General features: G+C 36.2%; 1 protein-coding gene across 4 annotated transcripts in view; it reads right to left on the bottom strand.

Moving 5' to 3' along the window:
• Positions 1-267: 267 nt before the first annotated feature.
• Positions 268-26809, bottom strand: part of CPEB4 (cytoplasmic polyadenylation element binding protein 4) — a 77521-nt gene continuing 50979 nt past the window's right edge. For 2 of the 4 annotated variants that reach the window (XM_032260380.1, XM_032260382.1), the window contains 6 exons: positions 15619-15792; positions 11023-11112; positions 10544-10662; positions 8677-8791; positions 7355-7536; positions 268-4684 (listed from right to left, as the gene is read on the bottom strand). In XM_032260380.1, the coding sequence (XP_032116271.1) occupies positions 4457-4684; positions 7355-7536; positions 8677-8791; positions 10544-10662; positions 11023-11112; positions 15619-15792 (908 nt within the window). In that variant the 3' untranslated portion in view covers positions 268-4456. Of the gene's footprint in view, positions 4685-7354; positions 7537-8676; positions 8792-10543; positions 10663-11022; positions 11113-15618; positions 15793-17696; positions 17721-26809 lie in introns of all 4 variants that reach the window. The other 2 variants (XM_032260379.1, XM_032260381.1) reach the window with 2 other exon arrangements.

Genomic DNA, 26809 nt, shown 5'->3' with positions numbered 1-26809 from the left:
ATTGAAGGCTACAAATAAAAAGAACTCTGCAGAGCAGGCAGCAGGTGAACAAACAGCACAGGCCAAAGACACAACCACCCACTGACACTTTAGGCTTACATAAGAATGCACATTTGCCACAGTACTTATATGACTGAAGATTTTTTTTTATGTTGGTTTGTGCTACATTAACTCAACAGTAAATTTCTAATATTTTAAAATGTTATATTCCCAATCAAGTAAGCATAATCTGCTTGTGTTGAAAATAAATAAGTATATTAAAAGAAATCTGAGTTAAAAGTTTTATTCATTCAACATCTCACATTACAAATATTTAAAAATTATATGCATACTGGTATAAATAGTCATTTGCAAACTATTTAATAACATTAATTTTCCACTAGCACTTCAACAAATGAACTCTTTTAAAAAAGGAACTGTGTTATATAACTTAAGAGTAGAACATACAAAAATAGGAACTTAACGTGAAAATGACTTTAATAAAAAATGAATTACCCTTATTTAAAATGCTATAATAAATACTACAACCTCCCCATACACAGTAAAAACTATATGGAAATTCAGCCAAGTAGTACAATTAACTGACATACTTAAATAACTTTTCCTTCTGATAATATGAGCAATACACTGAAAAAAAAAATTAGGGATTAGTAAAAACTAGACACCCACTTGCTAAAAGTTTCACTTCCAAAAAATATAACAAAAATCTGATGAAATTATAAAAACTAATTATACTTTAAATTTTAAAAATATAAAAAATAAAACAGTTGAATACAATATTGTCCCGATTCTTACAATGCTATCAATCACAGTAGCTTTAAAATAAGATAATAAAATAAAGCAAATGACCAAAACCTCTTTTATTCCATTTTTAAAAATAATCTCAAATTTACATTAGTAGAAAGATTGATTTCTGATTCTTTTCTTTAGAAACACCAGCAAGAAAGAGGATTACTCTTAACAGTAGAAAATGACATTTTTAAATGTCTGCAATTAAAAACAAAGAATTACACTGCAAAGATCTTTCAAAAGTTTGAAATAAGTATTGCACATAACTTGAAGTTAACTTGCCACAATTCATCACATTCAAGTTTTAAATCACCTTTTAACAGAAGATTCAACTCTTCAAAACAAAAGGGGTGAATTATCAAGTCTTTCCAACAGCACTCTCATAAAATGCTAAATTCATTCACTGCAAGTTTTATTTTGCATTCTGCAGAGGTCTGTGTATGGAGAAGTATATATATTATACCAAAGCGCGGGGACCAGAAGGGGAAAGGAGAGGGTTCCTTTACATAGAAAATAATCAGAAACACTTTATTTTACATTGCAAAAATAACCATGTAATTACTCTGTAACTACATTGTAAGTACATGGCTGGTGCCATGCTAGTGCGCTAGAACTACATGCTTGGTGAACTGAAGTGATGCCCTAAAATCTGTAAACTAATTACATGTTAATTATGTTTGAGTTACATGGTAACTCCCAACTACAATCCCATGTATTCTGAAGAACATGTAATCAATAAAGTTCAGAGTAATAGATAATCATTGTTTATGCCCTGTAAATTGAAGTGTAACCAAATAATCTGTAAACACGCTTGTCACACAATCACAAGTAAATATTAGTAGAATAACAATTTCTTACATTAGTCATGCATACTAACATTACACACCTGTCCCAAGGCAGGCTATTTTTTTCCTTATATATAATTTAAAAGAGCAGACATCTCTGAATCAAACACTTAACATCAATTTATTAATATTAAAAATGGCTAAACATTCACCAAAAATGTCTGCATTTTATGAATAATTTTAAAAACTTAGTAAGAAGCTGTAGACAATTTTATTTTAAATTTCTACCCTATGCTTATGCATTTAATTTGTTTCAGGAACTACAGTGTTATCTGTCATTTTCATGCGAATTTTTTTTCTTTAATTTGTGACTTTACATAGACTATTTCTTAAATTATAGGTACACCAATAGCTGGTGCTGGGGAAGGATGTTTAAGCAACATGCTTTCTCTTCTCTGCAGACTCTAAAATAGCATTGCCAGTGCACGACATTCATAATTTAAAATGTATGCAGAGCACTGAAATGTATAAAAAGCAGAATATAAGAAAATAAAATTTATTAAAATTATTTATATTAAAAAATGAAGTATATGAAGATCTCTCAGTAATAAAAGTACAAAAAGCTACTCTTTGCAATATGAAAAATTGAGGTATTGCATAAAGAGATATCCCGTCAGTGAAAAGTGTGCCTAAAAATGTTCACTGTTGGAAAAACAAGATATACAAAAGTAGTGCATAACAAATATACATTATGTGCATGACAAAATAAGTTAGCTACAAAAACACTGTACCGAAATTCAGCAGGTCATGTACAAAGGGAAAAATTATTATTCAAAGCTAGTTCTCAAACAGTGTTATTTCTTGTTAACTCATCACACCTGTTTACTGAGTAGGAACAGCACGATAGCACACCCCAAGCCACCTACAAGCATTTAAAAGAGTAAAAAGAGGCAAATGAACATTCCAATTAGAATCATGTAGTTCAGGAGAAAAGAAAAAAAAGTCCCTGACCAGCTACACAAGAGCACCCTCCATTCGCATGACTGCTTTCAGTATTTGCAGGGAATTCTTTAAAAGCAGCTCCCTTTCTATGTTTGAATATTAGACAGCTAATGCCTCCATTTTGACCTTTGGAACTTAACAGGTATAGTTCATTAAAGCCTGTATTAAAAATAAAGGGCTGCTTTTCCTAAAGATCATCCATAGGGGTCATAAGCCAGGTGGTTCCACAGCAGTGCTGGGGCAAGTCTTTGGTTTTGAAGGATCCAAGGTGGTACTGTTAGGTAGCACAACTAGCAAGATTGCCATTAGATTGTTTTATTTCATGTTTTGCCCACTGATAATATTCTTTTTACTGATGAATAGGGCATTTAATAAGAGAATCTCAATTAAAATAAAAGTTACTTCCATGACTGGGGCTTCAAGAGACTATTTTAAATTCACCCCTGAAGCATACTGTTCAACACATAATAACGCCTTTCAAAGCTAGAGTTTTATTGATAATAAAGCATGCATTACTTGATGAAGTTGACACTTCAAACACTGACTATGTCCCATGCTAAATTCTGAAACTGTAATGTTATTTTAGTTTATAGGAAGAGTAAGATAAACATACGTACCTTTGCACAGATTTACACAGTTACTTAGTTCAACAGTGCAAAACACTTTGCAACTACTTAACTTTTTTTAACTTTTTTTTTCATTTTCTATGTTACAACTAAATTACAGGATACCCAAAGAAACTTGAAATCTAAAAGTATGCCAATCAGCAGCCAAATTATATATTGGTTTTGTCTTCCAGTTTTGGCTACAAGTGTACTGTAACACAAAATCAAAAATGATATCCTTGAGGTATCTCTAGATCTGTTGTTTTTTAACGTCAAAATGGAGAGCAAAGGCTGACACCTGATGAGTGTTAGTAAATTAGGATATAGAGTTTATATATAAACATCAAAAATAAAATTTATACATTTGTTCTTCAGGAGAGGAAATGCTAGGTTTCCCACCAGTTGTCATTAATTCTAGCTTTGGTAGGTTTCCTGGGGCTTTGACCAGATAAGTAAGTTAAATAAGTGCACTCCCCTCAATAGTAAATTTACCCAATTTTTACATTCTGAATTTTAAAAATTGTTTTAAGAGAAAATAAACCTAGCTCTGCCTACTTTACTAATTTTTTTTTTTTTTCTGATGTGGTGGTAACTTTTTGAGGGATAATGAAATTATGTTCAGCCTCAAAACCCTGAAAATTAATTATAATGCTGCTCAGTCTTGCTTATGCATTTGTTTTAACATGTTCTTTCCGTTAAAAATTAACTTCCTCCATTGCTGTTAAAAAAAATTAAAAGGGAATGGAAAAAAAGAGAGAGACAAAAAAGATTAAAAAAAAAGATTTAAAAAAAAAAAAAAAGAAAGAAAAGAAAGGAAAAGGCAAAAGCACTTCCCTGGGGGAAAAACTGTCAGATAGACGGATAGTGTTATTGTTGCATGGTTATTTTAATAAAAGTATTCTTATATGTTATATTATTAACAATAATTTAATTAAAAACCCAAAATACTCTATTGTTTTATTTCTTTTTTAATATTTCTCTCTCTCCTCTAAGAAAATGTTGCAGGAAGTTTAGATCCTCTTGGTCTCCAGCAAAACAAGAGAATAAAACTTCCATGTAACCCGATGGCAATACGAAAAAGGAGTTCATATTGTTTGCAGTGACACAAGAATCTACAAAACACCTATATTATAGGTCATTCTTTTCATTATACTATAGTTAAGTTGCAGACTGCTACAAAAGGACATGCCAGCGTGAAGAGGTTGAGGAAGGGGTCAGAATTAACAGAAGAGTGCACTTATTCTGAGGCCTGAAAATGAGCACTGCAGTTATCCTTTAGTTCCAGCGGAATGAAATATGCCGAGGGCGGTCACCGCCTTCCTTCACCAGGGGCTTGTGGAATTCCCTGCCAGCGCGAGAATGAATAGCAGCCCAGCAATATTCACAGTAATACTGCAGACAGGTAACATTAGCACAGAAAAATGGAGCAAATTTTCCCCCACAACGGGCCCCCTGACATTCATCACACAGCTGATCATCCAAGACATATGGCTTAACTTCCACCTGCAATCAAAAATAAAAGAAGATTTTATATTTTTCAGTGAGTAGGCCAGCAACACTTACCATGCATGTACATTTCCATCTACTATCTGAAGGAATCTGTTCCAAGGTGCCCAAAGTGGAAGGAACAATTATTCATTTACTGAAATATGGTTAGTTCATCTTTTAAGAACCTAGGAAGGTTTTAATTATCTATCATTTTACTTTTTTTTTTCCTATTAAATAAACAATCTTCAAAGGAAAAAGGATTTCAGTAGACATCATGAAGTTTAGACTAAAACATTATGAGATTAAACCCACAGGAGATTTTTCATAGACACAAAACCTCATTTTAATTAGTGGATCTGGATTTTTGTCATATGTGGAATCATAATTTAAACAAAATCAGCTAAGAGGATCCAAGTTCCACACAACTGCACTTCAATATTCAAGTCAGTGGGAGGACGCCTGACTTCTGTGTCACGAGATTCTGAGCTGTCGTAAAGCCTGGCTCGTGGTTTCTATTTATAGTGTACACATCTTGGGTTATAATCACAAACCTAGAACTCTGTTTAAAAAAAAAAAAAAAAAGATGCAGCTACAGGATTCACAATTTAAAACCCTGCTTTGTTCTTTCTCAGTTAAGAATGGTTCACCCGAGTCTAAAAGTCAAAGGTGAATTTCTAAAACTGGGCCTGTTTCAGTGTTCTATCGGCCAACCTGTCATGTGAATGTTTCAAGCATTAACAGTCACTTGGTTATTAATTCATCAGCTAGAAAAGAGCTGGTTATTTTTAGTTTGGAGAGACTCATGGCTGAAACTCCGTTACAGCAGGCTGTCACCACCAATGGTGCCATCCAGCTCTGACAAGAAATCCCGACCAAGGTTAGCCATGAACAAAAGGAGAACATGCAGTGAGTCATGATTGTGCCGCTGTGCTCCAGCCTGGGTGACAGAATGAGACCCTGCATCTAAAAATAAGGTTTTAACTAAAAAAATAAAAGTACAAAAGGAGAAGACTGCCATGGAAGTCCAGGAAGAGTAGGCATGAGGACAGCACCAGGCTTTTGGCCTCTAGGCTGCTCCACAATGTCTACAGAGTGGCAAGAACACTGGGCAAAGGATTTCATTGCAGAGGAATACAAATTAAGCCTGAATTTCTAATGACCAACCCCACAGCTCTGAAGCTTATGTTAGAATGAGGCAGTGATACGTAGATATTTTTTAGTGTGCATGAAAAACCAAATAGGCCACCTGTGGTGGGTGGCTCAAGTGTGCAGTTCCAGCACTTCGGGAGGCCGAGGCAGGTGGATCCCTTCAGGTTAGGAGCTCGAAACCAGCCTGACCAACATGGTGAAACCCAGTCTCTACTGAAAATACAAAAATCTGCTGGGCATGGTGGCGCACGCCTGTAATCCCAGCTACTCGGAAGGCAAAGGCAGGAGAATCACTTGAACCCAGGAGACGGAGGTTACAGTGAGCCAAGATCGTGCCACTGCACTCCAGCCTGGTGACAGAGCGATATACTCCATCTCAAAAACAAACAAACAAAAACAAACAAACAAGTAGGCATGTTAACATACTAATCTTGTCCCTCCCCCACACTTGGAATAGAATAGGTGCCGTTCTCTTTAATATAGTCAGCTGTAGGACGATCACTACTATCTTAAATGTTTTAGTGACAATGAAGTAGACTATACATGACATGAAACATAAAAAGCAGAAACCACTACTGACTGGATCATTTTTACATCTTGAATTGAGAACAACACAGTAAAATCAATCTATTTTAGCACAATACCTCAGAGTGTTGGATATCAAAGTCAGTGCTAATGCAAGTGCCAGTGTGCCATGAAATAAAAAGGTGATACCAGAATATAAATCAACATGTTGCTTCCCTCATCAATAAAGCCTTTCTATGAAAAAAAAAAACTGCCAGCTGGTCCAGCTGGACCAAACATTGTGCCCAGCAATGTAGCTGATTACACAGTCTGGTCTAAATTCCTATCTCACTACAAACTAAGTTTGCAGACTGGCAGTCAGTCCACAGGCCACACTTTGAGTAGTTCTGGCAAATTATACAGTTCTATCTGCTAGGAAATAAACTCATGAGAACAGGAACTTCTTGTCCTAAGCTTTAAAATGTTTGTTGAATGAATGAAACACCAAGCTAAGAAATAAATTGGTGAGAGGCGGCGGCTGTGGAAAAAGAAGAAAAAAAAAGAAAAGAAATCTGTGAGTGCAATTCATTGAGAAACAGGGCTTACAAGGTATTCGCTATGTCCCAGGATTAAAAAACAAAACAAAAAAAGAGGCAGGAAATCTCAAGGGCATTCCTGTTTATATACCTGATATAACACAGTACAAAGGATTCAGTAAATATTTATTGAATTACTGACAAACTAAATGAATGAATGGATGGATGGATTGAGATTGAATGGAAGTTATAGTTTAGAGAAGATTAAATTAACTCAAGTAAATTGATTATAGTGTTCTGATTAGGCTACTCAAAAAAATCAAAGATAAAAGAAATTCATAGGAAATTCTTTTATGTATTATAGACCATAATTAACTCTACAGGCAAAATGCTCAGCTGTCACTTTATTGTCATAAAGCTTTCCCATTCTAATACTGCTAATCACACATTTAGAGGACCATTTCTAAAATTTTCCAAAGTGTAGTGTAAGGCTTACCCGTTTATCTATCTCTCCATGCTGCAGCTGAACAAAGCGGGCACTGATAGCAGCTATGTAACTCTGTTGATTAGAGAATGCAACTCTCCCAGCTCCTTTTGGGTATTTCAGCTCAGGGTCAGTATCAATCCCAGCGTAGCACACACCTCCATATAGCCGATCCATTATCATTGCAAGCTCCACTAATTAAGAAAGGAGCAAACAGGTTATTTAAAATCAGGAAAATTCATCTGGCTCACCAACGGTTTCATCAAAAACAATTCATCTGTACTCTAAGCTCACATCACTAAAGTAATTATTAAAATGAAGCTTATTATTACAACCAGTCATCTGTTGTGTTAAGCTTTAATCTTTTAACTTTGGGCAAGGGGCTGCTAGATGTTTTCTAATATGTTCTCTTTATTCTTCTCCCAACTCCATGAAGTAGACAGTAATTTCCCAAGGAAACTGAAGCGCAGAAAGGGCAATCAATCTGTCCAAGGTCACAGTTCATTAAGTGACAGTGCTGGGCTTGGCTCCCACGTTTGTCACTCTCTGCCATGTTGCTGCCATATATATACCAGTTAATGATGTATTGATTAATATAATCATTACTTGAACATTAGAAGACTAACTGGTAGACTCTTTGGGGGCCCTCCTGGCTTATTCCCACCAAAACCCTTTCCCTGCAGTCTCTTCACTAATTTTTCATTAAAAAAAAAAAAAAAAAAAAAAAAAGCCGTGAAATGACTGCATCTTCTCTATGAAGTGTTATAATCGTGAAGCTACATTCCTGTTCATGTTATGCTTTTTATCTCATTTATACTATTAAACCTCAAATTACTTGAAGTTAGGAATTTAATTTGTTCTGGAAGTACTACTCTCAAAATATAATGCACTGCATAGAAGTCTATTATATTCCAGGGCTCAGTTAATGGCTGTTGAGCAAATGAGGATGTAGGAAACAAATACTGACCATCTCAATACGTAATCTATTCTTGAATGTCTTTTTTTCTTTTCAGAAAATGATAAGAACAATCAGCATTATGCAGCACTAGACTAAGTACTTTGCACTGGTCATCTCATTCAACCCTCAAGATAACCCTAGAAATACATACACCTTTCACCCCTACTTGACAGATGGGGAAACTGAGAATTAGAAAAATCATGGATTTTGTCCAAGGTCACTCACCTATTAGAACACATGAATTCAAACTCAGACACTTTGATTCTAGAATTCTTACTCTTGGATGTTAACTCAAATTCTTATGAAAAATTTATCCTGAAGATCTTGATATCTCTTGTGCTATAAAATAGAGGGTTTGTTGTTTGTTTAATCATACCAGCTCGTAATGGTCGAGGAACACCACCAACAAATATGGTTTTTCGTGGGTCAAGTGGCTGTGAACCATCCATCACAAAGTCACTGTCACTGAGATTCCAAGGCCGAATCTGGACCTAGGGAATGTACAAACCAAAATGTCTCATTTTCAATACAGATACCTTATGGGGGGAAAAGTTAAAAATTATTACAAAGTATTTTAATTTTAAAAGCAATAATCCTATCATTATAAGTCAATAAAGCTGGGAAACTAGAAGATTTAAAAATAGTGTATCCTAACCCATCGTTTTTAGAGTAAACTAAACCAAGGTGAAAAGTTCACTTTGATTCTCTATTATAAGCCAAATTACTTAACATGTCCCTAATTATTTGTAAGTTAATTTGCTGTTTTTCAGCTTATTTGGGCCTTTAGTCTGTCCAATCCCCCAATATCGACATAATTTAAATTTTTAGCATTGGTATCCAATGCCAATCAATAAATTTTTAGCATGGTAGCCAATGCTAAGTAAACTAGAATTGTATGTGCAGTCAGTGTATGTTCAGGAAATGCAAACTACTCCTGATACCATCAAATCTAATGCATTATTTCAAAATAGTTTTCAAAGTAAAAATATTGATGATATTTGCAACATTCTTTTCAATGACAAATACTTCAGTGTATCTATTAGCTCAGTCAATGAAGAATCATGTACCTCATTTAAAACTATTCACGTTTTCTAACTGTCACAAATGCCCACACCAAAGGCTATGGGTTGACAGCAGTGGATTCCCAAATACATACACCGACAGAGTCCTAGGTCAGAGGTCCCAAATTCAAATACAGATGGGATTGGCAGAGAACACAAGTCAAGCAGAAAGAGTCCAGAGCACAGGAACTCTTACAAAGCTTCTGACCTAGACAACCACAAGACATCAAGAGAAGCTCCACAGATATTATTTGCTTAAGCTGGGTCCACTGACAACTCCATTCTGTACTACCCCAACATTCACTGGGTGCTGGCTGAGTGATAATAAATTGCTGCTTTGCCAAACTCATCTAAACATGCCAGTTGCTCCTCTTCCTAAAGACTAAATTTTATGATAAACTTTTCCAAAAAGAAAAAACAGTGTGCAATGTACCTGTACATGTATATGCACAACTCTACTTTGGAGAGTACCATATATAAAGTTAAGGATAATATTGGGTAAAATCTTTATTAAAGTGAAGAAAGAGCTAGGAAGATATATATATATAACATTTGTGATTTGAGGTCTATTATTCAGAGGCAATTCAACTATTTTATTAAACGCATTATCAAGTGAAGTCTGGTGTGTTTTTTTTGTTTTGTTTTGTTTTTGAGACAGAGTCTTACACTTTACCCAGGCTGGAGTACAGTGGCGGGATCGCTGCTCACTGCAACCTCCACCTCCTGGGTTCAGGTGATTGTCGTGCCTCAGCTTCCCAAGTAACTGGGACTACAGGTGTGTGCCACCACACCTGGCTAATTTTTTATTTTCAGTAGAGACGGGATTTCACCATGTTGGTCAGGCTGGTCTCGAGCTCCTGGCCTCATGTGATCCACCCACTTTCGGCCTCCCAAAATGCTGGGATTACAAGCATGAGCCATGGTGCCCAGCCATGAAATCTTTTAAAAGTAAAGATTTACCAATTGTATTTCAACTAACTAAAAATTCAATGTCAAATTGATAAGTGCAAATACATAGAAAGCCAATGTTAGGAACCTTACAACAAGACTTTTTAAATTTAGTCTGCTTACAAACGTGTCAATTAAGTACCCCAAACACATCAAGTTGTCTATGGGTTTTTCAAACACAACAGATGAACGGAGGCTAAAACAAGAAGATATTTTATGATAAACTACACTTACTGGCTTATCCTTGATAGTGGGACTTGATACACAAAGGTAGAGTTTTCCATCTTCTTCAATGCATGCATCAATGAGAGCCTGCACAGAGCTTTCATCTTGAAATAGCAGGAATGCATAGCCTGAAAAAAAAGAGGGGGGCAAAAGAAGGCTTACATGTTTTCCTATTTTTGGGTAATTCTTCAGGTGAAAGGAATCATGCACTAAAACTAAAGAGAGGAAAAAGGAATAGGAAAAAATATTAAAACAATATTTATACCAAAAGTCTGATAACATCAACACACATTTTGGTAGTTTCTTGAAACATCTTTTAGAGTAAAATTAAATTTGACTTAAAAGTATACTGAAATTTTAAAGAGCATTTGGGAAAATGCAAGTTCAACAATAAAAAATTTTACAGTGAAGGTGAACATGTATGAAAAGGCTATACATTAAACAATGTAAGAATAAATTATATAAGTATAATGAATCTTGGGAATTACCTTTAGGAGGAAAATAGGATTTGCTCTCGGCTTTATGAGGCCAATCCACAATCAAAGGGCCAAAGCGACGAAAACTAGCTGTGATCTCATCTAATAAACAAAAGTAGATTTAATATGTATTTATGATCATTTTTTGAAAGTTTTTTTAAAATTTTAAATCTACTATTTATAACAACAGTAAAAAGAACTCCTTAATCCCCTTCATCTAGATTCCCCAACTGCTAATAATTTGCACATCTGCCTTCAACCTCTTTCTTCTTTCTCCCTCTATCTGTATATACGCATAAATCAATCTAGCCATCCAGCCAAGCCAGCCAGCCAGCATATTCTTCTGAAATGGTGCCCTGTAATCCCAAACATAACTATTGTTATCTGCTCAAAGCAAGATCACTCCCTTATACACCAATTTTGATATAACACTACTATGCAATTCACAGACTTCATTTAAATTTCAAAATCCTTTCTGATCCACAGTGCTATCCAGAAAACAGGTTGCATTTAATTATCATATCCTTAGAGCATCAGTCTTTTTTCAATTTGGAACAGCTCCATGTTCTTTCTTGTCTTTCATATTCATTCTATAGAATGGCTGCTATGGTCTGAATATTTATATTCTCTCAAAATTCGTATGTTGAAATCTGTTCCCCAATGTGAGGGTATTTGGAGCTGGGGCCCTTGGTAGGTGATTAGGTCACATGGTTGGAATCCTTTCATGGGGATTAGTGTCCTTATAAAAGAGGTTCTGGAGAGACCCTTCACCCCTTCTGCCATGTGAGGATGCAATGAGAAGACTATTATCTACTAGGAAGCAGGCCCTCAGCAGACACTGAATTTGTTGGCGCCTTGATCTTGAACCTCCCAGCCTCCATAAAGGTGAGAAACAAATTTCAGTTGTTTATAAGCCACCAAGTCTGTTATTTTTTATAGCAATCTGAACAGATTAAAGACAAAGACCCTCAACCTGGGTCTGTGCTCTGCTTCCTATGACTAGAATCATGCTACGCATTCCAAACTGGAATATCACCATAATGGTGCAATGCCATCCTGCCCTACCATAAGCATGTTAATCTTTTCCTCCCGAGATAAGGGCCCATTATGTTGCCCTAGCTGGTCCTGAACTTAAGTGATCCTCCTGCAACTTTCCAAGTAGCTGGGATTACAGGTGCATACTACCACACCTGGAGGGCATGTCAATCTTGGCCTGGTTTCTCTACCGCAAGAAAACTTCTCCCTTTGTAATCAATTATAATTGATTACAAAGGGAGAAGATCTTGTAATACTCAGTTTTACAAGAGTATATTTTGTTGCTCACCAATATCCTGTTCCTCCATGAGCCTTGGCATCCATTGAAGACTCCTGCCTGTATTAACTACCACAATAATGGTTGCCAAATAATGATTAACTGTTTCCATGATTCCCTCTACATATATTAGTATTGTGCAGTAAGGGAGCTTTCCTTCTGTCCCACTGATTTATTTATTTATTTTATCGGTATCGTCTATTTTATTCAATGGGTTGTGATCAAATTCACTCCTTTATCTTGATGCTCAATATGTCCCAAAAATTGTCCCTGATTTGGCTCTAATTATCAAATTGTCAGGGACAATCCGTCCCTGCTTGTCCCATAGGAGTGGGAGGCTTCTATGTTCTTCACACTTCTTGCCACCATTCTTTAAGCACTTTAATGCTTTTCTGGCCTAAGAAGATACTCCAGGCTCGTCTTATTCTTTCCCTGTATCAGCCTAAAAATCAGTCCATTTTTTTTCCCCAAGATGTATTGATCCCTTTAGCAGCAAAAGATATTTAGAAACTAAGACGCAGGTGCTCTATATGCTCACTGCTAGTGAGTATTCATTATTTCTAAGTCTTTGCAGTAGATGAAGCTAGGAAATAAATATGCACACAAACACACATTTATAACTATTTCTGTATCTGTGTATGTGCTGATAAAAACTAGTAAGTTCATACTGATATTTTCAATGTGACTCCAACATCTCATGGCTTTTTCTAGCCTTCCCTCTTTCTATCTTTATATTCTCTTCTCACAGGAAGAAACCTAGCTCCCAATACCTGTACAATATGTATTAATTTGCTCAATGTAACCAGTCTTGCCTCTACCCTGCTAGCCTCCTCTACCTTCCACCTTTGTGCCTTGGCTCTTGTTGCCCTGATTTCTCGGATACCATTTGTGCTGCTGCTCAGGCCTCTGAGCAAATCCTTCCACACACATGCATACACATCCCCTCTACGTGAGACCTCTCCCCTGTCACCAATCCACTTCCTTGACAGCATTATCTCAGCCTTGGAGGAAGGGAGGGGAAAAAGGGATGAATGGGAAAAAATGATAGACAAGGAAGACCTGACCATATTTTGCTATTAAATGACACAAATTATGCTACATTATATATTTGGACACTAATGAGATTATAAAACAATAAATTTCAAAGAGACTTCTAGAAAGGGCAGGTAAGCAGGTGTAGGTAAGAACTGATAATAGGGCAGGGTAAAAGAACAGAAAAGAAAGATAAGGAGTATGTCTAAATTCCAGTCTGTTAGAGCTGTTTTCATCTCCCCCATACTGTGAAATAGTCTAGTCTCCTCTGCTATGACACCTGTTTCTACAGTAAGTTTAGTTTGTGTGAGTCTAATCAACAGGGAGCAATGTCAGTAAAACATGGAATTGTACTGGTTCATAAATGATTTTTCCTAGGCAAGGTGAGCTAGCATAGTGAGGAAAGAATTATAAACTTCATTAGAAAAGGAAAAACTCCCCCACTTCTCTGATGTACAGGTACAAACTCTCCCAGCTCTATTATAAGAAAATTAAAAATAAGCACAGCAACAAGAATTTCCTTGTCAGAGAGATATGCCCCTAACCTTCCAGGGCTCTTCTTTCCCAACAGTTTAGTTTGTGCTTCCTCAGGTGTTCAAAGATCTGTTTCCATCTGCATTGTCTCCACGCTTGCAAGCCAACATTTCTGCTTTATTGGTTTTGCACATTTTCAATATTCCCTGAAGCAGCCCCAAGTGTGCTGAGCTACTTGCCTGAAATGTCCAAGTTATCTCCAAGGTACTAATTCTCTTCTTGTTAGTGTTTCAGGTACAAAGTTCATTAGGTTTTAAATGATTTATCTTTAACCTTATTTTCCCCCATAAACCCTGTAATTTTTAGTGCACAATTCTGCAGAACACAATATTCTTCAAGCTATGCTGAGGGCAGGATGGAGATTGATTCAGACAACCCTGAAATTTCAGCATAGCTTCCACCAAGACATTTAGAACCATTTCTGTCTCAACCTTCCAAAAGATAAATACTCTTAAAGAAAATGAAGTGACTTGATAAGTGTGATCCCAGTCTAACTGTGAAGATATTAAACCTTATTATTAGATCTTAGACATGTGCACAGAAATCTGTTCTTCATACCTGTAATCCCACACTTTGGGAGGCCAAGGCAGGTGGGTCACAAGGTGAGGAGATTAAGACCATCCTGGCCAACATGGGGAAACCCCCTCTCTACTAAAAATACAAAAATTAGCCAGGCAGCATGCACCTGTAGTCCCAACTACTTGGGAAGCTGAGGCAGGAAAACTGCTTGAACCCAGGAGGCAGAGGCTGCAGTGAGCCAAGATCGCACCACTGCACTCCAGCCTGGGCAACAGAGAAAGACTCCATCTCAAAAAAGAAAGAAAGAAAGAAATCTATTTTCTTCTCCATAATATGATTTAGTGTATTTCCATTTTCATTCAGGAAACTGAGACAAAAGAATTGAGGAAAGCGTCCAAGGATAGGTGATTGCTGTAAGGGCTGCTACTGTGATTTTTATTAGGGTCACTGAGACCTATGGAGGAACAGCATATTCCTGAACAAGTCCCTCTAAACCTTTGCATGGCTGGCTCTTTATTCAGGTCTCGGCTTAAATATCACTTCCTCAAAGAGGCTTTTCTTATCCACCTAATTTAAAAAAACTCCTGCATCACTATATTACATCATCCTGCTCTTTGCTTTTAAACACTTGCTCTCTAGTATTTTCTTGCATATTTATACATTATGGGCCTTCCCTCAATAAAATGTAAACTCTATGTAAGCAGGGATCTTCCATCCTGTTTACTACCTTAAATAAGATTATCTTTCTTGTAGTACAACTGTAGGCTATATTTTTCAAAAGTTCATGCTTAGTCTAAGATTTTAAACAATAAACTATATATTCGTGGAGCACTCATAAAATATGGGGGAAAAAAGAAGAAAAATACATCACTGAATTTGTCCAAAGTAGCATATGCAGACAAAAAGGCAGTTAGTACCCATGTATCCCCCCAACAACTGAATCCCTTGGAAGTTTTCCCAGTGATGTTTACTCCTTTTCATGCAGTCCAATCCCTTGCTTTAGTTGGTTTGCACAACTCTGCTCTCCTCCCTTCTATGAATTAATCTTATATGCCATGATAGGAGGGTAGGACAAGAGAACAGTACAATCAGGGCTGACTACTGGGGCCAGATGAGACTGTTATTGTAACAACAACAACCACTATCTATGAGTTTCCTACTGTGTGCCACCATCTGGGTACCCTGCTATAAACAGTTATTTCCAAGTATACCTTCATCAATGTCTGGAGGCAATCCGCCCACAAACACCTTTCGAGAATATCGTTCCACTCTTTCTCCATTCTGGTGACTGAAGCAGTGAGGTGAACCCAGGCCACTATGAAGAGGTTGATCCCCACGGCCATCATCCAAGAATCCATCTTCCATTGGAAACAGTGAAGACTGACCTGGAATAGAAAGCAGCGAAAAAACAGTAACAGAAAATGTTCCTAGCCACTATCATGCACAAGAAACAAGGAAACAGTAGATTCAATAAAACTGCTGCTTTTATTTTTCTCACTCAGTATTAGAATCACTTAGCTATATACTCTTGAATTCCCAACCAACTTAAAAGTCCCAACTGAGTCAGAGAGAAAGCACATGGTTAAATATTAATCGAGGGCTACTCCAGTATTCCACTGGGATCCAGAAACTTCAGTGAGGTGAACTGAAGTACAGGAGGGGAGAGCACGCTTTAGCAAGCAGTCGGCAGCGAACTGTACTCCCTTGGCAGGGCCCCAATGGCCACTGGCAACCTAGACATGGACACTAAGTATTAAATTTGGCTATAAGACATTGAATCACTGACATTTCTTTAAAAGATCAAACAATATAGCCTGCACAATTTCCTCTATGAATGTGTTTAAAATGAACAAGTAGATTTTTTTTTTTTTTTTTTTTGGAGACAGTGTCTCGCTCTTTTACCCAGGCTGGAGTACAGTGGCATAATCATACTCACTACAGCCTCAAACTCTTGTGCTAAAGTGATCCTTCCACCTCAGTCTCCCAAGTAGCTGGGGTTACAGGCATGTGCCATGACACCTGGCTAACTTAACAAGTAGATTTTTAAAGTGACCACTCATTTTTGTTTACCTTAACTAATGGGATAAAATCAAAACCTACTTAATGTTATATTCCAATTTCACTGTGTAGTCTTATGGAATTTAAGATTATTAGGCATGTTAAAGATATATTTATTATTAGCTGGGTAATTATCAGCTTGCTAAGGGTATTATCAATTTCTAAAAACTAGTCATTAAATTTGCTGTTTGAAAATCTTATCATCCAGAATATATATGCAGGAAACACCAGAGATGCCAATATGTATAACAGTCTTTCCATATTTACCTGACAGCAAAATACAAACTTTTAAATCATAAGGAAAACACAGAGCTACAAATAGCTACAGAATCTCCCAAGCGCTCTTTTAGCACTTTTCTGGCTGCCAATTTAATTCTAGGTACTACATGAGGAATTTGTTAATGGATCCTCTAGAAATGTATCTCAAGTGCTCTTACTTTAATAGAAACATTCCAGGTTTTGCCATACTTGTCTTCAATTTCCATCACTAAACACAAATAATAACAGTATATTTGTTACAAATTTATCCTATAATAGCATATGTCAAGTGAAGACAAAAACATTATAAAACTGGAGGTTATTTCATGAATGATCTTAAAAAATCACTTATCCTTTAAATCTAAGTTATTTAACTGTCTTACTTTCTTGTAAAAAGGCAAATTATAGGTGCCAATAATAAGTTTTATTGAGGCACCTCTAGGAAATGATTATTTAGAATTCCCTAACATTTCTAGAGCTTTTCCGCCCAATGTTTGAAATTTACAGGATTAGTCATTTATTTAGCTCATTTTAAACCACATATATTGTTTACTTAGTAAAAAAGAAAAAAACGTAGACATAAGGCATTTAAGTATAATTAAACCTCCAAGATAATGAGGTATTTTGAGACTGGTATGACTATATTTTCCTTTTTAAAGATTCTTAATTTTTTTCTAAGAAACTCCTTTCAGAAAAAAAAAAGCAAATCTTTAGATTTAAATAAATTGAGTTTCTAATATAACACAGGGAAATCGTTTTGATTCAAATCCTATCATTCTGATAAATTTCCTTAGAGCTCCTTAACTCCTTCAAATGATGTCTAAAATGTTAATTGTAACACAAAAAGTATGTAAGGATCAAAGCTATGCTTCATTTTCCCTCTCCCCTTCCCCACAAAGGTTAGAAATTAAACAAGCTTGGGTCCTCTCCAAATACAAGTGATACATTTAAAAGTTAGAAACAATAATGTTACCTCTCCTTCGCCCATATGTCCTTGCTGCATGTCAAATGAGAAAAAAACAAAAACAAAAAAACAAAACCTTTCAAACATTGTCAAAAAAATCAACTGTGATTTCATCTACCAGCTTTTGAAAATAAAAAACTGTGACTATATTCTTCATTTCCTGGTACATGTCTCAAAAACAAGAATTCAATGGAAAGAGGCCAATTTTGTGCATTTTTAAAATTTCTTCAAGGACACTGTAAAACTTCATTGAATCTTACTTATTTCAGGGGAAACTTTTTGCTATAATTGTTATCCAAGGTTCAAACTATTATGAAATTAAGGCAGTATACAACAAGATCAAAACCAATTATTACCATATTAATAACGTTTTCCCTTAGAATTCGCTGCTAACTAGCAATTTAGTAGATATACCAATATTTAATTCATGACTTTTTTTTTACCGCCAGAAGAGAAATACCAATTTCACGGTATTCCTCAGTTAATCCCTTATAAAAAAAAATCGTAACAAATGAAATCTTTAAGCAATTCATCAACTTCATTTTAGCCAACAGTTTCCTATCCCTAATCAAGTCTTCTACCAAGTCCTAAATGTTGGAAAAGTAAAAGATTTGGTATTGTTATTGCCATGTAGGTTGTAGTCAAGGGGCTAAGTAAAGGTAATTAATAATCCACTAGAATACTCAGGAAACGACAGTATAAATTTTAAATCAGAAAACCTTTGAGAAAATGTCTTCCCTGAAACAAATTGGCACTTATAAGCCCAGCCTATCCAAACAGCTCAATTCTATTCAACAAACATTTCTTGAATGCCTGATCTTGTGGATAAATAGTAAATAGTGAATGACCCTGACCTCCAGGAACCAGCAGCTTTTAATGCCAGCAGGCCACAGAAGCAAACAACAGTGTAGCACGCCTATTGTTATACTAGTTATGCAGTAGGTGCAACAGAAATAGAGGAGGAAGAACTGGCTCTGATGAAAAAGTTGGGGGTGGGGGTAGGGAATTTGAGGTAGCCCTTAAAGGAAAAACAGAGGAAGGGCATTCCAGGCCCAGCAGCGTTACAGGCAGGGGGTGTTGTAGCATTCAGGGAAAGGTGGCCAGAACAGAAGCATGTAGAACAAGTGGGGACTTGCTGGGGATGAGACTGCAACAGTAAACTGGGATAGGACTTTTCTTTTTGGAGACAGAGTCTAGGTCTGTTGCCCAAGCTGAAGTGGTGCGATCTGGGCTCACTGTGGCCTCTGCCTCCCCAGTTCAAGCGATTCTCATGCCTCGGCCTCCCGAGTAGCTGGAAACACAGGGGAGTGCCACCATGCCAAGCTCATTTTTTTTTTTTTTTTGGCAATGACAGGGTTTCACCATGTTGGCCAGACTGGTCTCGAACTCCTGATCTCAAGTGATCTGCCCACATCAGTCTCCCAAAGTCCTGGGATTACAGGCATGAGCCACTGCACCCAGCCTGGGATAGGTTTTTGAGTGAGAAGGTATAGCTCTTTTAAGAAATCACTACACAAACTCATAAACTGGTCAAGGTTTTTATTCTTATTCTTCTAGATAAATGCTAAATAAGTATAGCTCAGAAGTATTATGTGAGTATCTTCCAAAGTGAAATTATATCTCAAACCAAAATATACTATTTCTGCCACACTTAGATAGCCCTGGATTTCACCAAAATATTTGGGCAAATGGATTCACACAACGTAAAATCTCCCTCAAGCAGTTGTGCTTTCACTTTAATAGGTCTTAAGTTTAGAGGGTTGGGGAGGGCTAGGTATTTTCTGACTTAATTAGACAATAGTTAGGAAGACAAATAGCATCACAAAAGCTGATGCTTGTTTAAGAACATTCTATTCATACAACTGCTTCACAGATAAGGGAGTTTGGGGAAACAAAGTAATGATTTGAAAATCTTGGTGCTGTCAATCTTAAAAAGTTGATTCATGCTGCCTGGATTTCAGAGAAAACAGATATTTGAAAAGAACAGGCTTTTATAAGCTACAAAATTAACATGAAAACTCTCACAGCTTCCGTTATTTCAAAAATAAATAATTTCAGGAATAGTAGTAAGGGCTGTGGATCAAAAGTTACAATCAAATACTTCTGAAATCTTCAAATGTGTGCTCTCAAACTTTGGTTATATACTGTAAAATAAAACTGGTCAATATAAAATAATTAATGGTTAAATTCTGAGATTAAATTCTGAAAGCCATGTAGACATTTTCACATATTAAGAGAAAATAGGTTGTAAGTGAACAATGTTTACAACTATAAAAGTTGCCCAATCAAATCAGGTAATTAATGTAAATTAATACTGAAGAAATAAAAACAATGACATTCTGGAACATGCAAAACAAGAATGTGTAGTTTTTATTTCCACTTATTGTAATATTTATACATTATTTTTCATGTAAATTTTGACATGACATATACACAAAAATAAATCGTAAGTTCAATGAATTTTCTACAAATTGAACAAATCTATGTAACTGGAACCCAGTTATTAATAGAATGCTAAATAATGCCACTTTATCCTATATAAAAAAGATACACTAAGCATCTTTTCCTCATTTATTTAAAATTATACTGGCACACACTTTATGATGAAATACTTGTAATATAGATCCTCTCTGCTTTTCTGAGGAAAATGTCAGACAGATTTCTAGTCTCATGACTAGCAAATGTTGCTTGCTATTTGATGTTTCTCAAATATCCAAGGAAGTTAAGTTAAAAAATGACTTTAATTATGTTCAAAGAAATATATGTTTTGGAAAAGTTCTAAGTCAGCAAAACTCACTATGCTCAGAATTTTCCTTCATTTACCAAAAAGTAGACTCTTAAAAAGATTTTTTTAAATCCACGCTATTACCACTGAATAAAAATCTCCCAGTCCCCATCAAAGTTTAAATGACTATTACTTACATGTTTATCTAATTTTATTTTTACTTCTTAGTTTTGATTTATTTTTATTTTTGGAGATAGAGTTTTGCCCAGGCTGGAGTGCAGTGGTGCAATCTCAGCTCACTGTAACCTCTGCCTCCCAGATTCAAGCAATTTTCCTGCCTCAGTCTCCTGAGTAGCTGGGATTGCAGGCGTATGCCACCACGCTCAGCTTTTTTTTTTTCACCCTGTTGTCCAGGCTGGTCTCAAACTCCTGAGTTCAGGCAATCTGCCCGCCTCAGCCTTCCTAACTATTAGGATTACAGGCGTGGGCCACCGTGTCCAGCCTAGTTTTGATTTATAAAGTCCTCAATAATTTAATGTTCAGAACTAACAGGATTCAAGAATGTTAAAGAAAAAGGGGGGAGGGCACTCAAAATATTATGGCCATAAGTTTTTATGACTTCTGGACATGTTATTAGATCTACTGATAAACACTTTATCACCAAAATGTCCTTATAGGACTGCTTACAAATGCTTCCTTTCCTTGTTATTAGCCCTATATGCACAATCAAATTCCCTTTAGGAAAGGGAATACCCATTAATCTGTAATGCCAGACTTACAAAGAAGGTACAGAAAGACTTTTCAGGGCCCTCCCCACTTTCTCCTTCCCCTCCCATTTTATAAAAATAAAACATTATTTATCTTATTAAAAGTACCTTTTTCTCATTTGTTGCAACATTTGTAATAATCAAAAAGAAACAAAGTACCCATACATTCAAAAGGAGAAACACCAAGTACAGGGCATTTTTATTTATTTATTTATTTATTCAAAGGAGCAACCCTATTAACTGAGCATGTGTCATTTTATTTTAAATGTGGCTCATGGTCATGTACCTAAAGCTCTCTAAGATGTGGCCTGCATGCGGTGTCCAAGTGTGTACTGTAGAATCCTTACTGTGTACATTTAAAAATAAAGAAAATATAAATAGGTATGAAGGAATAGGCATAAAATCTTTTTACTTTTTTTACTTTTTATTTTCTTTTGATTTTTATAGAGATGGGGTTTTGCCATGTTGCTCAGGCTGGTCTCAACTCCTGAGATCAAGCAATCCACCCACCTGGGCCTCCCCAAATGCTAGGATTGCAGCCATGAACCACTGTGCCTGGCCATGAAATAGTTTTTCTAGAAACAACCACAAGAACCTTTGGAAAGAAAAACTTCTGGAAATAAGAAAAAAGGCTTTCACTTCTTGTTTTATCCCTTTCTATACCATCTGAATTTATTATTATTGCATATGCTATATTGCTATATTTGTTAATGGACCTTTTTGGTTTTCTCCTTGGTACTAATATTAAAATAAGCAAATGATACATTACTTTCATACAAAAGCCTAGTTTCCTACATGAGAGCATCTAATCAATTCTGTCAAGAATAGGACTTCAGGTCATGAAGGATAAGATATTACTATGTTTTAGTGGACAATGAAAAAATGGATCCTACTCAGGTTATGCTGATCTACTTTAGGCTCTCCATTTGTGCACCTCTCACTGCCCCATGGTGAGAAGGCAGATAGCAATTCTATTTGGGAAAAAAAGCGGGTGTAGCTCACATGATAAGATGCTATCAAATAACTGACTTTTGGCCAGGCATGGCTCACACCTATAATTCCAGCACTTTGTGAGGGCAAGGATCATCTGAGGTCAGGAGTTTCAAACCAGTCTGGCCAACATGGTGAAACCCGTCTCTACTAAAAATGGAAAAATTAGCTGGGCGTGGTGGCGGACGCCTGTAATCCCAGCTACTCGGTAGGCTAAGGCAGGTGAATTGCTGGGACCTGGGAGGTGATGGTTGCAGTGAGCTGAGATCACACCACTGCACTCCAGCCTGGGCAACAGCGCTAGACTCTGTCTCAAAACAAAACCAAACCAAAAAAGCTGACTTTTCCATTAGGACTAAAAGAAAATATACGAGAGGAGGAGTGGGGAAATTAGCCAAATTAGTAACTCAGTTGAAAAGCTATAAATCAAAAACTTGAAGCTAAAAGGAGTTAATCTATGAACAAAAGAATAAAGATGGTAGAATCAAAAAGCAGACACAATCATTACAAAGATCAAAGTATATAATTCCACAAAGATTAAAAGAAACATTTTAAATAATTTTATAGATGAATCCCTAATTTAACAGGCTCACTGCCACATAATTAATTTACATATGCTTTATACTTCGAATTTCCTATGTCATGTTGGCTTATGCTTATATTAGCTTTTTGGTACAACAACATTCAAAGAATGTCCATAAGATATGATAAAGACACTATTATTTATAAGGCCTACCTTAGAAAAGAGCAGAGAATGCAACTCTAGTTTCTTCATGTCTCTAACCCTCAGTTTTTTATTTATAAAAATGAGGAGCAAATGAGGGAATAATGAAAGACATCATGTGTATATGTAATGGTCAGACAGTCACATACTCAATAAATAATCTCCTCCCTTTCCCAAAAGTATATTCATATTCATATATTCTTAGTTTGATCTTCGACAATTATTCTCAGCTTTTCATTATCATTTTAAGGATAAGAATTGTAAAGCACTTTAGAGTTTACAATATATTTCATATTATCTTTTCAACGAAGGGATTTTTCAACATGCTCCTTACTGTAGCAACTAGAACCATATGACATACATTTTCAGTAAGTGCCCATCATCTACATTTCTCTTGGGTAAATTATACTTCCTTTTTGATAGATTTCTTCCCCCTCCCAAGCAAACAATATTCCTCCTTTCATTCCAAAAAACTATAATTAAGAGATGTTGGGCTGGGCGCAGTGGCTCATGCCTATAATCCCAGCACTTTGGGAGGCTGAAGCAGTTCAATCACTCGAGGTCAGAAGTTCGAGATCAGCCTGGCCAACATGGTGAAACCCCATCTCTACTAAAAATACAAAAATTAGCTGGGCATAGTGGCAGGTGCCTGTAATCTCAGCTACTTGGCAGGCTGAGGCAGGAGGAATCACTTGAACCCGGGACATGGAGGCTACAGTGAGTGGAAATCAAGCCACTGCACTCCAGCCTAGATGAAAGAGTGAGACTCCATCACAAAAAAAAAAAAAAAAAAAAAAGAGAGAGAGAGAGAAAGAGATGTTGTTCTGTGCTACCTTTAAAAGATCTTTAATCTCTTCCTCAAAGGAAAGAAAATACATACATGAGTTGTTAAAACTTAACAGGTTTTTTGTTGCTCTATAACTTTCTCCTGCCCCAAGGTTAATTTTTAAAGTAGTTAATCCTGAGGGCCAAAGCAGTGGAATGAAAGCTTAGAGGAAAAAAAAAGTATAATACACAAGCATTTTTATTCAGAGGTAATGGTGGTTTCTCAGGTAAAATAAAGCTTCAAGCTGGGTAAGAGGAAAATTAATCTTTTAATCCAATGTCTATCTCAGAGCTAAGCCAAGATACTCCAGAGGAATTTGAGGTAACTGGCCTATGTTTAGCACTTCCTCTCACCTAACTGGGAAACTAAGTTTCAGACTTGCTTTTCATAACCATAAAATGGGCATTCTAACTATATCCCTGCTACGTGAAATTTACTAGTAAAAGGCACCTATTACGTGCTGAATTGTGTGGCCACCCTCCACCCCCTCCCTCCTGCCCAAATTCATATGTTGAAGCCCTAACCTCCAGTACCTCAGAATGTTACTATATGTGAAGATGGGGTCTTTAAAAAGGTAATTAAAGTTAAATGAGGTCACTGGGGTGGGCCCTAATCCAATATGACTGGTGTCTTTATAAGAAGAGATCAGGACACAGACATACACAGAGAAAAAACCATGTGGCGACACAGCTATCTACAAGCCAAAGAGACACGCCGCAAAAGAAATGAACCCTGGTGAAACCTTGATTTTGTACTTCTAGCCTCCAGAACTGTGAGGAAATAAATTTCTGTTTAAGCCAACAGTCACTGGTACTTATTATAGCAGCCCTAACAAACTAATATAGCACCCAAAAAGTACTTCAGAAAGTTTGGTTCTAAAAATACATTGAAAATCCAAAAACTCTCCCCAAGATTCATGCTCAAAAAAATCTCTACAACTATTAACACAGCAATAAATGAAAAATTCTGTAACAGCCTTAACACAATTATCAATCATTGTTGAATTATATTGGCATTGCCTTTTAACATGAGTGGTATATGAAGGTATCTGTATAAAATTGTAGGAAAACTGATGATTGAGCAGGGGAAAAAGATAATTTGATCCATGAATGAATACAACCTATATATCTTTGTACAGGCAAATTACATTAGTCCAATATAAACCACTGAAAACTGGTTGATTACTCTGACTTTTTTCTTTCAATTATTGTTATTATTTTTCCAATAAGAGGCTGGTGAGGGGATTTTCTTTTTATTCATTGAGGATTTAAACCTCTTTCCAAAAGCTTTGAGGTTGCTTGAAAATTCCAAAAGAATGCATAAAATAAAAATCACAGTCAAAATTCAAATGTTCATGTGAGAAGGAGAACATTCCCTTTCTCTACATTTTCATGTAGCTGCTCTACATTTTTATCGAAACAAAACAAGAAATGGTTTTCAACAGATACTTGGAAGAAAAAGCTCTGAAAGTTATCACTGAAACAGAGTAGAGTGGCCATATAATTACCTTATTAAAGGTTTTTAAAAGCCTGAATAGATATGGTAGACAAAGAAGAACAGCTCCTTATAGCACCTTTCAGTCTTAAAATTAAGCAATGACTGACTATAAAGTAACATAAATTAGGCTTTTATTTTCAGTTTTAAGAAAAGGCTGCATGGACACGACATGAAGGGAATGCATTTTAAGGTGCATAGTTTCAAGTTATCTACCTTATGAAAGACAACAAAAGCAGTTTCAACTTTCAACAATTTTTGCAAACCCATATTAATCCTTTGTTCTGTATTTTTTTCTTACATATTTTCAGCTACTAAGAAGCAATGCTTATCATAGCAGCCCTATCAGATTAATGAACGACATTAATTCCTAACCAAAAATACTACTTATTCCAATTCTCTTTTTTGACTTACTATGTGCCAGGTGCTATACTAAGTGATTTGCACACATTTAATGTTCATGACAACCCTATGGGATGGGTAGTATTTGTAAATCTTTAATTAATCCACTAAGCACAATTCATTATGCCAGATTTGCAATACAGGCACCCCAAAAACCTGAGCTAAAGTGAGAGCAAAGCTACTAAGAATCAATACATAAATGAGATTAATTTGTCTACAGACGTGATCCACTCTAGAAGATATTTCACAAACATGACTGACAAAATGGATAATGTGCACATCTTGATCAAGGTCACTAAAACATTGTCTTAACACCCCTCCTCCCCACCTAGTTTTAATTTCATGACTTTCAGGCAATCTTCTGCTATGATCTGGACCTTGCTACTGGAGACAGAATAGGTTGGTGGAGCAGTCACCTCCAGCATCTGGTCTACCTGGAAGTTTTATGTTTCATCATAAATGAATAAATTGGCATCTGGTCCTAGCTGGCTGGTTACTGAAAAACTAATCCTTGATCAAATCTGACAAAATCAAGTTTTGGGGCCCCACGAAGCTCAATACTAGACCTGAGATCATGGCAATCATAACCCCACACTCCTGGGTTTTGCTTGAGGAGCCAGCAAGAGATGTTTCTTAAAAGAAAGACATCTCTCTTTGTCCTTTATCTTCACATCTTTCAGTATGAGGTGATGCTAACCCAAGTCAGTATACCTTTATAATAAACAAAATTTCCATGTATGCAACATTAAAAACTATCTAGTCCTCTCTTAGAGTTCATGGACCAGTAAAATCTAAAAACAAATATTTTGGGGAAAAGTTACTTTTATTTTTTCATTGACAAGTCGGATCATTAAAAATGATCTATTTATGAAAGAAAGGATAGTAATGAAGATAAAAGGAAAGGCAATTTCATAATAGTATACTTTTTTCTTTTTTTGAGACAGCATCTTACTCTGTCACCCTGGCTGGAGTGCAATGATGCAATCATAGCTCACTGCACCCTTGACCTCCGGATCCCAAGCAATCCTCTCACCTCAGCCTCCCAGGTAGCTGGGACTACAAGCATGTGCCACCACATCTGGCTAGTTTTTAAAAATATTTTGTAGAGAGAAGGTTTCACCATGTTTCCCAGGCTGGTCTTGAATCCCTGGGCTCAAGTGATCCTCCTGCTTCAGCCTCCCAAAGTGCTGGGAT

This window comes from Sapajus apella, unplaced genomic scaffold (genome assembly GCF_009761245.1).
Source record: "Sapajus apella isolate SASKATOON/1434 unplaced genomic scaffold, GSC_monkey_1.0 scaffold117, whole genome shotgun sequence".
Taxonomy (NCBI): Eukaryota; Metazoa; Chordata; class Mammalia; order Primates; family Cebidae; genus Sapajus; species Sapajus apella.
The sequence above is the reverse complement of the archived record's forward strand: the minus strand, read 5'-3'. Positions and strand labels throughout refer to the sequence as shown.